The following is a 14,150-nucleotide window of genomic DNA, read 5'->3' on the forward strand; positions in this document are numbered from 1 at the left end:
ATGAATGCAGCAGTGTTAGTTCAGGGAGCTAGTCGTGGTATTGGACTGCAGTTTTGTAAGAATTTACTAGCTAAAAATGCACTCGTAATTGCCACATGTCGTCAACCCCAGGAAGCGACAGAACTCGATGCTTTGAGGAAGGAACACGCCAATCAAATGCACGTACTGCAATTAGATGTAACTAATGAAAATCACATTCAAAACTCTGCCAAATTTGTTGAGGAGACCACTGGAGGGAAGTTGGACATGCTGATTAACAGTACTGGAATGCTACATCCATCAGGGAAAGGCGAAACAAGTTTGAGGGATGTCTCTCTTCAGGTCTGTTCTTGTACCAGAAAAAAAGTTAAATATAAAGTTATATGTAGAGAAAACACCTTGATATTAATTTTGACGTCCCGTCGGAATTGCCCCGTTTTTAACCTATCTGAAAACTTAATAATTCATAATAGAAAAAAGCCTACCTAGTACTTCATTCATATTTTATTCATACTATTAGTTACAAGTCATATGTTTTACATTTACAGTGGCAATAGCATATCTTGCATATTAATTTTACAACCCCTGCTGTAATGGGGGATTATATCAAATTCAGATGATCATGTTCTCACCATTTATGTATACACATGAAATTCACAACATCAATTCTAGGGGTAGAAGCAACAAGGTAATATGAAAATGAACAAATAGAAGATTATAAAAACAACATGTAGTGGATGAAACTTGAACACAAATTTAAATATTCACCAGTAATATTTGACATTTCAATTTTCTTTATATTCACAGGGACTTGAAAGCACATTTTCAACTAATACTTTTGGTCCTTTACTGATGGCAAAATATTTTGGAAATATGTTGAAGAAGGGATCAGGTGCATTTGGTAAACAGGGTTTGGAGAAAGGACACCAACATTGTGGTGTGTTGGTCAATATGTCAGCTCGTGTTGGTTCTATCACAGAGAATGGTAGGTAGAGGGAAACACTGAATGTACCATGAATATCCAAAAACCCATTGATTGGATGTGTTTTAGGACATATGAAAGTTCAAAGATAAATTATTACTGATCCTTACTACGGTTTTATATAATTATATGTTGCATTTATTAGTAACATGTAAAGCAACTATGAAACTGAAGAAAGTAAAGTGCCTATGGTAAAAGACATGAACATGGAGTCAAAATTCCAAGCATAGCAATAAATAAATTTGAATTTCAGCATTACCACTAACTGCTTCTCAGTCAAATGTTTTAATAGTGTTTTTGATAAAAGCAATTCACAAGCTTTAGTATTTCTGTGAATGAAACATATTTAAAATGAAAAAGAAGAGTTCAACACCAGTTATTGTACTACATTGATATTGTTTATCACAATTCTACATTTCCATTACTTCCTATTATATAACGTTTAAACTTGCTAATTCATTTCATGTTTAACTCCATTCATTCTATACACAGCACTTGGTGGTTGGTACAGTTACAGACTGTCTAAGGCTGCCTTAAACATGACAACAAAGAATCTAAGTATTGAACTGGGAAGAGGACGAGGCAAAGTGATATGTATAAGTTTCCATCCTGGAACTGTTGATACAGCTCTATCTAGACCGTATCATAAAGGTGTTCCCAAGGGTAAACTTTTCTCTGTGGAGTATTCTGTAGACTCTATGATGAAGACCATTGATAATCTGACTTTACAGAACTCTGGAAAGTTCTATTGTTGGGATGGACAAGTCCTTCCATTTTGATGATGTTGGTGATCAGATACTGTTACCTGTGATGTACATATTGAATCTGATCCCAGTGTTTTGCTTACACTTTATTTGCAGATTTAGTTTAGTTCCATTTCTTGCCCCCACAATGGCTCAAATTGATTTTAAGTGTTTACAACCATAGTACCTGAAATTTTTGTCACCTTTGTAAAATGTCAGTAATGTAAAGCCAATGTAAGGTTCTTGTTTTGCACCTTTTGGCTGCAGGACATGTAAAAAGCCAGCAACTGGATTCTTAACACAGTCCACATTCTTCAATGTTGTTACATGTTCATGCACATATAATCATACAATTGTTTTAGATGAGAACACCCAGGATACTTGCCAGGCAGATTGTCCATTGGCAGTATATGAGAAAAAAAGTAGAACCTTGTCTGAATTATAGTTTCCATGAGACACCATCAAATTGTGGCAAGCTAACATACATACATACATACATACATACATACATACATACATACATACATACATACATACATACATACATACACACACACACACACACACATACATACATACATACATTCATACATACATACACAAATTATTATACATTTCCTACCATAGAAATGTTCATTCAACATGGAAACAAGTATTGCTGCCTAAAAAAGGACATCTGCACTTTATTATCCACTTTCCCTTGATTACAGATTACCATCTGACCTCTATACACAAGTGCTCATATTGGGGTAGTAATATATATTATTTTTCTGTACAGATCGTCTCAGACATTTAATAGAATTTCTGAAATCAAATATTCTCAAACGTGGGTGACATCATTTGAAACAGATTCTAGCTTATAAAAAAGAGTTGTTGGAATTCAACATTTGTATTTAGTAAAATCATAACAGATGAATGCACTACAACAGATAATGGTGACAGGCATTTAAATATGATATTGACCATCTGTTTAATATTACCAATGGAATAATAAAAAGACAAGAAATGATATTCTTTGGAGTAAAGATATCTTTAATAACTTTACACTGTGTGGATAGGGTCTTGATTATGTACATTTGTATTTGGAAAATAACAGGTATCATATAAGGAGCTCAGGAACTGCCGATTTTGTCATTCTTCTTATTAAGTGCTGATTAATTTCTTAATAAGCACATCAGAGTTTTTATTTTTGATTTCCATGCAAAATTCTGACACAGTTTATATAATGATCATAGTTCTAAAGGCTGCTGTCAACAGTACAGTTAACTTTACCTAGTCTTATTACACACTGTATATATAAAGGTAGAAATCTAACAGAGTAGATTCTTTATGTACATATGAATTTTCTTTCTATCAGTCTTAATACTTTACTCCCACTCTTGTAAAGATTTCTACCAGTTAAACTATGAATAAATATCAAAGTAAGTTGATATCAAAATAAGTTTACTGTTTCCTCTTTCTTACCTGAACCTTATTTAATATTCATACATACTGATTTTGATCTGGAGGATGAAAGAAATGCAAAGAAATAGACTATGATCTCCAAACCACTATCTGGCTGAAGTGGGGGGCTGTACCCTCCTCCTTGATATCAATGATAGACCAGGTGTGGAGACTCCAGTGTCTGTACCAATTTACAGAAATAACCTTTTTGTTTTATTACTAACACATCTAATAAAATAATATCACAAAAACAGAGGGAAAATGTATCAGTGTCATACTGGAATAATAAATACTGAGACACAAATGAAAAAAGAAAAGACACAAAGTCAACTCAGTTTTCAGTTTATAATGAATATCTGATAAAAATGTCATAGCAATGACTTCCTGATTAATTACACTTGGTGTCATATATCAATACTTGGAGGCCAAAATGCATAATTTTTTAATGGACTCAAATAAATGAAGTCACATCTATGTAAAATGATGATTATGACCAGACAATGTTAATACACAAAGAAAACACTTTAAAGTTATACAATACTACAAAATTTGCAACTTAGATATATGCATTTTAACACTGCAGTGCAACAGATTAACATGAAATATACAGTAATTTGATAGCCTGGGTACATTGGTACATCAGGTCTCTACAGATTACAATAAAGTATATGGTAATTTGTCTGGTAGACCAGGTCTCTACAGATCACAAAGTATATATGGTACATTGATTTGTCTGGTAGACCACTTATCTATAGATTACAGTGAAGAATGTGGTAATAATTTGATGATTTAGTAGACTGTGTCTCTTTCTGTGAGTCAAATCATTATACTTTACTGTACTTCTTTAACAACCTGATCGTCTCATGATAGCGATGAAATAGATATGATAACAGAATTGGTCACTGCCATGCATTGCATTGATGTTGTTGAAACAAAATATGATACATTTGTAGTTGTCCCTGTGGTTCAAGAAGAAACGGCTCATACTAATTGAAAGTATTCCAGAGAAATAAGGATAGTTGATAAACATTTACAGCAAACTTCATATGACTATACCAATGCTAGTGGACTCCCCAACTCCCTTCCAAATACTCCCTTCCAAATAAAGGCAAGGTAATTGAAAATTTTGCTTCAAGTACATCAGCAGGGACTTTCTTATAATTTCTTATGGTCCACTGTTGCCATGCCTCATGGGAATTAGCAGACATACAAATTTATTAGATGTTCACTGAATATTCATGAATATCTATCTAATGGTTATAAGCACTTAGGAGTTATGAATATTCAGTGTACATTTAATAAATCACATACTCATGTAAAGATGGACTTCTTTCAAGCACAACCCATATACCCAGCACCAAAATAAAGAAGATACTGACTGATGCCATCTCGGTTATATATAATCTGTGAAATTCACTTTAGTACTAGACTCACTGAACACATTTTTAGTTGGTTTCACTATGTGTTAGTCATTATGATATATATATATATCTCTTTTTTAAACTTTCAACACTTGATTGGAAATAACACCACAACATCAAGAGGAGGTGGAAAAATTCATCTAGATAGTCTATGTTGTGTTCACTGCTGGGGACATCCATTCTTGACAGACAATGATTCTTGTATCCTATTGTTGATATTCTGACTTGATAAACTTAGCAATAGTGTTTAATTGGATGTTTGATGTTCCTTCATATATTGTTCCTGAAATTAAAGATAAAAATATACAGGGATTAATTCCATTCTTATATCACAGATGTACATGTATATATGTCTATCATCCTCTGACAACAAAATGTCTCCATGAATATTGGATCTGTTCGGTGTTTCATCTTTGTCAAAACTGACCTCTGTCAAAAAATGGGGTACTATGAACAAAGTTTTAGCACACAAAACATTTAGTAGAAAGAAAGTTTTTGATATCTAGGTCCCACTTTATTTTAACTATACAAAATCAATTTCTGATTGCATGGTACTTATAGCAACATCACTTTAGTAAGTTTATGTTGTGATTGCCGTAAACAACTCTCTCTTTATTATCTGCGGTTATTCAGTGTGTGTGTGTGTGTGTGTGTGTGTGTGTGTGTGTGTGTGTGTGTGTATGTGAGTGTGTGTGTGTGTATGTGTGTGTGTGTGTGTCTGTGTGTGTGTGTGTGTCTGTGTGTGTGGGGGGGGGGGTGTAACATAATGATGAAAGTAACATACACATTAGTCAAATGATACCTAATACTCTACTGGTACTTACCAACTTTACAATCTCTATAAAACTTTTCCAATGGATAATCTTTGGTATAGCCAACACCACCCATCCAGTCAATACACTTAGACGTTACCCGGGATGCAGTCTGAAAGTGTCCATTGTATAAACATTATGAGTTCAAATTATCAAATGTTATCAACACATTCTCTAATGATAAATTCATACTGGTATTCTTTTGTGCCAAGAGTAATCCCTGAATGGAACTTTTTACCCTTGAACATTAGGGAGGTATCATCCAGTACAGCTTTTAATCAGTGCTTACAAACCCTAGATGTCATGTCAATGGTCCAATATGTATGTTCATTATTACTAAGTTGCTACCAGCTTCAGTATTTATGTATCTGTATATGTGATAATCTGTTTGTTTTTTATATTTACACAGTATTCTTCAGTATTGTGGTAAGTTTTTTACATACCTCTGAAGCCAGATACTTTGCCATAGCAGCTTCTTTAGTGAATGCCATTCCAGCATCTTTCAATCTAGCTGCATTGTAAGTCATTAATCTTGCCGATTCTAACTGAATCACTGCCTGTGATATCTGATGATTCATTGACTATGGTGGAAGGAAAAAACATTTATACAAAGATATAACAAAGATTTATTGTTATACATTTTACCTCATTTAACATCATAGCTTTATTAAACAATGTGAATTCACAAGGTATCTTTTCCCTTAGTAAACTTGTGATATTTTGCATTTGTATGTTCACACATGTAAGTTGTCTGTATTGACTTTGCATCATTTGTATAAGGTATCTTTCTCACGGTTCAAATCAATCAATGTTTACTATCTTATCAGACTTGCTATTGATACAAAAAATCAATATATGTTTACCTGGAAATCAAAGATACTGTGTCCAAACTGCTTCCTGTCCAGTGTGTATGGGATCACACAATCCAAGGCACCTTGTGTTATACCAATCATCTGATGTGGAACAAGCATCAATATCATACTATCATAAGCTGTTCAGTAAGACAAAAGATTGTATAGTTTCGCCACTGAGGGAGCTATTCAAATCGAATGTTTTGGCCTAAAGTGTAAGCCTAATTGTTCAATATTTTTATCATTATACTTTGCAACTTCTGTTTTTTAACCAATGTTTATAATATTCTTTGTTAATTTCAAAGGTTCTGCTATTTTCAGTTTTAATCATAGTGTAAGTTTTAGGAACTCAAAACTTAACTTTACATCCCTTTTATTGATCTGCAATGCAATTTTTGAATCCACAATGAATATATTTTAATGGTAATCTGCTATAATCTAGGACACTCTCATGTGATACATCAAGATGGCTGTAAAGTAGGTGACAAAGACATCTGTAATGTGGGTAACTGGAATATCTTAAAATCGGATTACCAGAGCATAGCACATTCATATTGCCTCTCTACACTGAACACAAAAGCTATACAAAGTTATGACAGGTAGAAAATATGCAAACTTACCTGTGCTGCAATGCCAATTCTACCTTCATTTAGTGTTTCAATAGCATATTTATAGCCCTGACCAACAGTACCCAGGACATTACAGGCTGGAACCTAGCAGTGAATGAATAAAACAATCAAAATCAATCAATGTCTGATACATAATGATTCTTAGTACCTAAGTAATAAATTGCATGACTGACTGACTGACTGACTGACTGACTGACTGACTGACTGACTGACTGACTGACTGTCTAATCTGTTTATTCTGTAAACGGAAGTAATACAGTAGCTTCTGACAGTGACAACTGTTGGTAACTACAGACCCTAACTACTACCTACAGTTACTGGCAAACAGCTGGCTATAGATCCTTACTAAGTTAGCTACACACACTGACAGAGGAACTATGGCTACACACCCTGTAACTAGTGGAAAACTACTTGCTACAGACTTTGACAAGGTACTAGTGACTGTGTGATAAACTGCAAGCTACATACCATGTCAAACTACTAGTTACAAACCCTAACACACTACCTAGCAACTGAGTGTCAAATCACAAGCTACATGCCCTGTCAAACTACTAGTTACAAACCCTGACAAACTACTAGCTATAGACCCTGACAAACTACTAGCTACAGGCAAACTACTAGCTAAAGACCCTGACAAACTACTACCTAGACACTGACAAACTACTAGCTACAGATCCTTACAAATTACTAGCTAGACCCTGACAAATTACTAGCTACAGACCCTGACAAACTACTGACAATGACAAACCATATATAATACTAACCCTGACATTATCAAAGTGCACTGGGCAAGTTGATGATGCTTTGAGTCCAAGTTTGTTTTCTGGTTTCCCAATACTGAGTCCTTCAGCGTCACGATCCACAATAAATGCTGTGATACCACGATAACCCTAAAATAACCAAAAGAATGTATAATATTAAAATATGTACAAGTATCTGTAAATATTATACACCTCATTTTAATATTTAGATCAGAAGATGAAATAAACTAGGTATGGAGATATGTTACACCTAAGCAGTAATTTTATAACTTGTTGTAATTTAGGACACCATGCTCTCGATTTTCGATTTTTCAGGTCAAAGTTCACCTTGGCTAAAATCATTGCATACTGACATACATTTTAACACTTGCAGATTCTTCTACATGGTATTACAGGTATTTTTGTATCTCACCTTAGAAAAATCAGCATTGGCAAAAACAACAAACACTCCTGCATGTTCAGAATTAGAGATCCATAATTTTGTTCCATTGAGAATATAATCACTACCATGTGGCTTGGCTGACATTTTCATGGCAAATGCATCACTTCCAGATCCTGCTTCAGACAGGCAAAAACTACCAACCTAAAGAGAAGCAAAAGAGACACGATGAAATCTGTATTTTGGTGTCAAATGTTTTGATTCTTTAATGACTTTGGAATTCATTATTATATTTCTTATTTAGTGCATGCTCTTTTGAGGGGGATACTGTTTTACTGTAATGCTATGTTCTGCTTCAGAAAGTTATCATTCTAACCTAGTGAAAAAAAAAGATATAAGATATCCTATGATCAATTGTATTTCAGAAGTATGATTCATGAACATATCTTATTTTCAAGTTTGATCAGGAGTAATGTTTAGGTGAGAAAAATAGTATGTCTTGCACAGCTATAGGAAAAGCTGGTCCTGAACAAAAGACTGGTCAATCTAATCCTTATGGCTCCACTGATAAAAAGTACACTAATTTGAGAACCTTGGATTGAACTGTACACTTTAAGGATTAAATACTAGAGGCTATTCTTGTTTGTGAAAGCTTTTTTTTTTACTGTAGTCTTCCATTGCTTCAAAAAGTAATACAAAAGTATAAATTTTGTGTCTTGTTTTGTTATCCCCTCCCCAAGTATTGCAGCTTATGTAGCCATGCCAATATAGATCAGTTATTCTTATGTGGAATGCCCCTTGCCTGAAAGATCCAGGTGTTCCTTTCACTTATATAATGTGCTCATCACATAGGGTAGCAAATGATTACATAAGTGGACCCAATGGCTGAACCTTTCAGACTAGAATGCCCCAAGAACCTATACATTATTTTTCATTAATCTAAATATTTTTCATGTAAGTAATTTTGAGGACATAAATATGATGGTATTTTTGAAGGCATCTGTCCACAATAAATGCATCCGGTTATACTTACAACAGTTTTACATTTACTATTTTACAGAAAGTCTATTTTAAACAAATGAGAACTGCCAGCTATACCAAAAAAAATCATTTTGAACAGTCTGAAAATAAGGAGTGCATAAAAAATGAAACTACTCTGACAAAACATACCATTTCATTTGCAAGCTTAGGCAGATACTTTGCTTTTTGTTCATCAGTGCCGTTATTTCTAATAGCATTTATAACCACTGTATTGTGTACATCTACACAGGCACTGACTGAAGGATCAACTCTCGCTATCTCTTCAATGATGATGTTAGCCATAAAGAATGAAAGTCCTGAGCCTTCATACTCTGCTGGAACCTCCACACCCATACACTGTAATATATTGAAAAGTAAGAAAAGGGGAAAAGTGAAATAGTTCTAGTGTGAGGAAAATGGAGCGAAAAGTTCAACAAATTCTTTCTCTAGCCTCTGAATGTGCCCCACATTTCAAAGTTCATGGAGGTAAAGGTAATCCAATTCCAAGCAAGAAACACGTACTGCAGCTACAGTTTGGGATCCTATGGTAACAGAGGGGGGAAATTGGCAAAACTTACACAAATTTCAATAACTTGTTGCAGAATATTTGTGGAGATAACCTTGGTAAAATACTTAGGTAGATTTTACTCATCCTTACAAAATTGGTGCCAAGCCTTGACTAAACCGACACCTGATTACAATATGACTGTGACATGATCAATACAGTTAACAAACCACTGAAAACCTCTCAGAAATATTTGTGTTTACAAAATAAAAGCTAAAAAAAATAGGATGCATACACTGTGAAAGTGCACAGCCTCTGAATGTTTCAGATAGGTCTTTGTGTTGACATGACAAAAGGAAAAGGCTAAAAGATATATACAGTTTGAGATATAATATATTTCAACATTTACCCCTTGTTCAAAGAGGGCTCGAATAAGCTTAGGGTCCATTTCTGATGTTTCATCCATCTGCTTGACAAGAGGACCAATTTGTTCAGTGGCAAATCTTCTCATCTGATCTCTCATCATCTGTTCATCTTCACTTAATACAGACAATGGTTCAGTGAAAGATGGCTGTGTGTGCTGTCTTCTAATGAATGCACTCTGACATATCTGAATCACACAAAACAAATCAACATCAATGTCTACTGTATGTAACTGTCACCTAATTAGACGTCAGTGTCATCCTCTGCCTCTGGCATCCCATTTATTGCACTAGAGTAGAGGCTATCCCACAGGCACTCGAATCAATGTGTATAATCATTTTTTTTTAAATGTATAGTAAATAAGAACATTATTCACTATACATTTTTTTTAAAAATCATACAGATTGATTCGAGTGCCTGTGGGATATCCTATGTCCATTTACACACATTACATGTGTCGCAATATTTTTGTAATACAGATGCAAAGGAGATGTTCACCGTGAATGTGAATTTTGGCTCATTGATTTACGTTTCGTTTCAATAGCAATAGTACTTTACTTACTCTCGCTGCCAATGGCCTTAACGTTTTGCCTTTCGTCCCAAGTCGTGATAACATTGACGCAGCCATCCTGGACCCTTCCAACAAGTACTCTGATCTTGTCGGCTTTACGTACGGTGAACTTTGACCTCTCCCTCTTCGTTACTTATTGTATGGCAGCTTGCTTCTTCTTTTTGTAAAAAACACTCCTTTCTCTTGAATTGTGTTTTACTATATTGATGTCTTTTCGATGCGTACTACGTGGAAGTACAAACGAATTAACAAAAAAGAAGGTGGGTCGTAGTGGCTTGAAATGTTTTTATACAGCGAGTTGCGTGGTCAGATTCTGTCTGAGTACCCGTATGTTGTTCTTTTTCGGCTGCCATTCAGTGTATGAGGTAAATAGAGAATACATGTAATCTCAATCAAGAAAAATCGGGCGTATTTTCTCATCATCTGCCAACCAAACTTACCTGTGTGGTAATGTTATAACTAAGCTTTAATATGTATGAAAATTGTGTCAGAAGTGAAGGTCATAATAAATAAAATAGTAATTAAATACCCTGTCATTACTGTGCTATCCCGTGTGTAATTCTCAAAATGGCCGCTTCTCACTGTGTAGAGTTCGCATTAATGTTGTAAATGAAGGTATTTGTTGATCACATTGCGTTGAACCGTTTCCCCTTTTCTGTTTCCAAATCCCCAATATACTGCCATGGCCCAAACGAACTATTGTCATTTATTTGCAACGTCTTATTTACAGCTGGTCAAGATGAAGCTGAACCCATTCGTCTCGTCCTCTCGAAGGAAGAATCGCCAGCGACATTTTAATGCTCCATCTCACATTAGGAGGAAGCTTATGAGTTCACCATTATCCAAAGAACTTAGACAGAAGTACAATGTTCGCAGTATGCCAATTAGGAAAGATGACGAAGTCCAGGTGAGGAAAGTGCACACCCACATGACACTAGATCTGACTGAGAGCTGCCACATGTCTCCGAGTCTTATGTACATGAAATCAAACCCAAATGTCAAACTCTCTACCTGGTTTAAGTCATATTTTCACAATTTTTATAGCGATGTATGTGATTAATTTCACTACCAGTGCTGCTCTTAACGATCCAGATACACAAGGAATCAATGCAATAAATAAATAAATAAATGAATAAATATACTTTGATAAGTTGGTGTTTAGGGGAGTAAAACCATTGTTTTCCAAAGGCTGTCATCAGAAATGAAAATTGGAGATTATGATTGCTTTGAAATGTAGGTTTAACAGTGGTGGGAGGGGGGGGGGGCATTAATATTCTTTCAGTATACACATATTTGTCTGTATGTATGTGGACAAGACCAATGCAATACATTGAGCAGGTAGTGTGTTGTCAGATAAGATTCATGTTTTGATTTGGGGTTTCCAAACTAGCACAATTTGATATTTGTTCAGCTTCATATAATTCCTCAGTAACCAGATTAAAATTCATTAGGTTTGATTGTGATTGTATTAAAACAGCTTGCAACCAAATACCAAGGCATGATAGGCAATGACAATACACATGTTACTGGTTAAGGAGATGTGTTGATTTAGCAGAGGAAGTTTGAACATCTCTTCTTCCTAATCTGTAACCTCAAGTGAACTATAGATACAAATGTAGACTGACATACAGTTCTAAGTAGTGTTCCCATAGGTTTCCCACCACCCCAACCTATCAGCACAACTTCACTTTGCAGTCTATCATGATCTCAAAATGGCTTTATTCCCTACATTGACATTCCCTTTTGTGCCAAATACTGGTTCTTGTGATGTATGAAATACTAGGTAGTAAGTAGTATGCTGAACAACTGAAATTACAACCGGTAGCTTGTTTGTGTCAAGCACAGTTGTATATTCAACAATCCAATGTGCAATATAATGCCATGGTATGATAAACTCAATGTGGATGAATTGCCTAATTTGACAATTTTGATATTGATACCAAGCCACCAAAGCAGAGTTGTGATTGTGTATCTCCTTGGTTACTAACTGAGCACATTTCATCAACAGGTAACACGTGGACATTACAAGGGCCAGCAAGTGGGCAAAGTAGTTCAAGTTTACCGTAAAAAGATGGTTATTTTCATTGAAAGAATCCAACGTGAAAAGGCCAATGGTGCATCAGTGCATGTAGGCATTCATCCTAGCAAGGTAGGTTTAGCTACTAGTACTAGTACTCTCAAGCTTTCTCACAAGAACAAAACTGGTCTGGTACATGTAACAACTTGACATTTGAACAAACAAGGAGGTAATGACATCCAAGCAGTACTTGTTAGGATGTGGCGTCAATTCATGGTGAAATTTAATAAAGGCATTCATCCAAGTCTCACAGTTCTGCCTTCTTGAGCCTGCTAAGTCAATTTGATGTACCACTGAGACACAGCAATTGCTTGTGATGCACCAACATTTGGTGTCCCCCGATCTTTACCCAGTTTTTAGCATTTTGACCCACAACAAGAAATGTTTTCTTTCCCTGAAGGCACACTGTTTGTGCTCTGTTTTCAAACCAACCCAGGAAACTGAACTTGGGGATAAATACAATTATCATAGTATGTGTATGTATGTAAAGTTTGCCATTGAGTGATATTGGGTCATAGATCAATCTCTGTTCTCCTTAGACATTCTGTAACTCACTAGTCTTTTTACCAGTGTCTTGCATGTCTTGCAGAACGTATTTGAAAGTTGTCCTAGAATATTTTTGTTCCCAAGTATACATCTTGTTAATCCAATGAGAGGAGGGGTTAGGAGAATGTGTCCTAAACCCCAGCTCAACCTCACCCATCAACTCTTCCCTTAACTATAGAAACTGTATGAGAGTCTGCTCAAAATGCAGCCCCTGAATACATGTATCTTGGGTGTCCTGTGGGATGGTAGGTACAAATGTAAATGCCATTTTCCACCAAATTTGATAACTCTAAGAATGCAACAAGAGTGTATTTCGGGGGAACCAAATGTATGGCATCAAACCACTCAATTCATATCAGGCATGGCATGTAGTATTATTAGCTATATCTCATTACTTTGAATGATGAATTTTGTTTGCGTCTCACCTCACTGATACAACTGTTTCTTTGCATTCCACCAGGTTGTCATTGTCAAACTCAAACTGGATAAGGACAGGAAGAAAATCCTGGACAAGAAAGCCAAATCCAGGGCTGCAGATAAAACCAAGGGCAAACACACAGAAGAATCTGTTGCCATGGCAACTGACTAAACATACTATTCTGTACATTTATTTGCATAATTAAAGAAGGGTTCAGAGACAATTATATGAATTTGTTGCTGTCATTTCTTTACCAGTGTGGTTGAATGTGTCATAGTAGTCTCTTTATTGGCTACACCTTAGTACAATTTACATATCATTTGGTCAAGAGGTCATACATCTCTCAGAGGGAGTGTTGATTACCTGTGAGAAAATTGTCATGGAGTAAGACACTTTTTCAGTGACCAACACCTGAGAGAAATGTATGCGCTTGTTCAAATGATTTTGAGTAATTGTCACATCTGTATTCACATTCTGCATAATGAAAATTACATGTAGCTGTGAATTATGGTATCTTGCACAGAGTAGGAACTAGTCAATGAGTCATGTAGTCTAGCTGCTAGACCCGTTGGCTATTGTTCACTTCAAAA

General features: G+C 35.4%; 3 protein-coding genes across 3 annotated transcripts; 2 read left to right on the plus strand and 1 right to left on the minus strand.

Moving 5' to 3' along the window:
* On the plus strand, positions 1-1,740 carry LOC144446980 (C-signal-like). The gene is made up of 3 exons (XM_078136856.1): positions 1-321; positions 787-964; positions 1,454-1,740. Exons 1-3 carry the CDS (start codon positions 1-3, stop codon positions 1,738-1,740), a joined length of 786 nt encoding a protein of 261 aa, XP_077992982.1.
* Positions 1,741-2,754: 1,014 nt separating this feature from the next.
* LOC144446374 (short/branched chain specific acyl-CoA dehydrogenase, mitochondrial-like) lies at positions 2,755-10,611 on the minus strand. Its single transcript, XM_078136121.1, has 10 exons — positions 10,511-10,611; positions 9,935-10,135; positions 9,171-9,377; positions 8,034-8,204; positions 7,625-7,750; positions 6,852-6,944; positions 6,244-6,333; positions 5,824-5,961; positions 5,393-5,492; positions 2,755-4,851 (listed from the first exon to the last, which is right to left on the minus strand). The coding sequence occupies exons 1-10, from the start codon at positions 10,574-10,576 to the stop codon at positions 4,775-4,777; spliced, it is 1,269 nt and encodes a 422-aa protein (XP_077992247.1). The 5' UTR covers positions 10,577-10,611; the 3' UTR covers positions 2,755-4,774.
* Positions 10,612-10,834: 223 nt separating this feature from the next.
* LOC144446464 (large ribosomal subunit protein uL24-like) lies at positions 10,835-13,786 on the plus strand. The gene is made up of 4 exons (XM_078136231.1): positions 10,835-10,884; positions 11,250-11,426; positions 12,528-12,668; positions 13,603-13,786. The coding sequence occupies exons 1-4, from the start codon at positions 10,849-10,851 to the stop codon at positions 13,729-13,731; spliced, it is 483 nt and encodes a 160-aa protein (XP_077992357.1). The 5' UTR covers positions 10,835-10,848; the 3' UTR covers positions 13,732-13,786.
* The last annotated feature ends 364 nt before the right edge of the window (positions 13,787-14,150 follow it).

The sequence above is a fragment of the Glandiceps talaboti genome, chromosome 15, assembly GCF_964340395.1.
Source record: "Glandiceps talaboti chromosome 15, keGlaTala1.1, whole genome shotgun sequence".
In the NCBI taxonomy this organism is placed as follows: domain Eukaryota; kingdom Metazoa; phylum Hemichordata; class Enteropneusta; family Spengelidae; genus Glandiceps; species Glandiceps talaboti.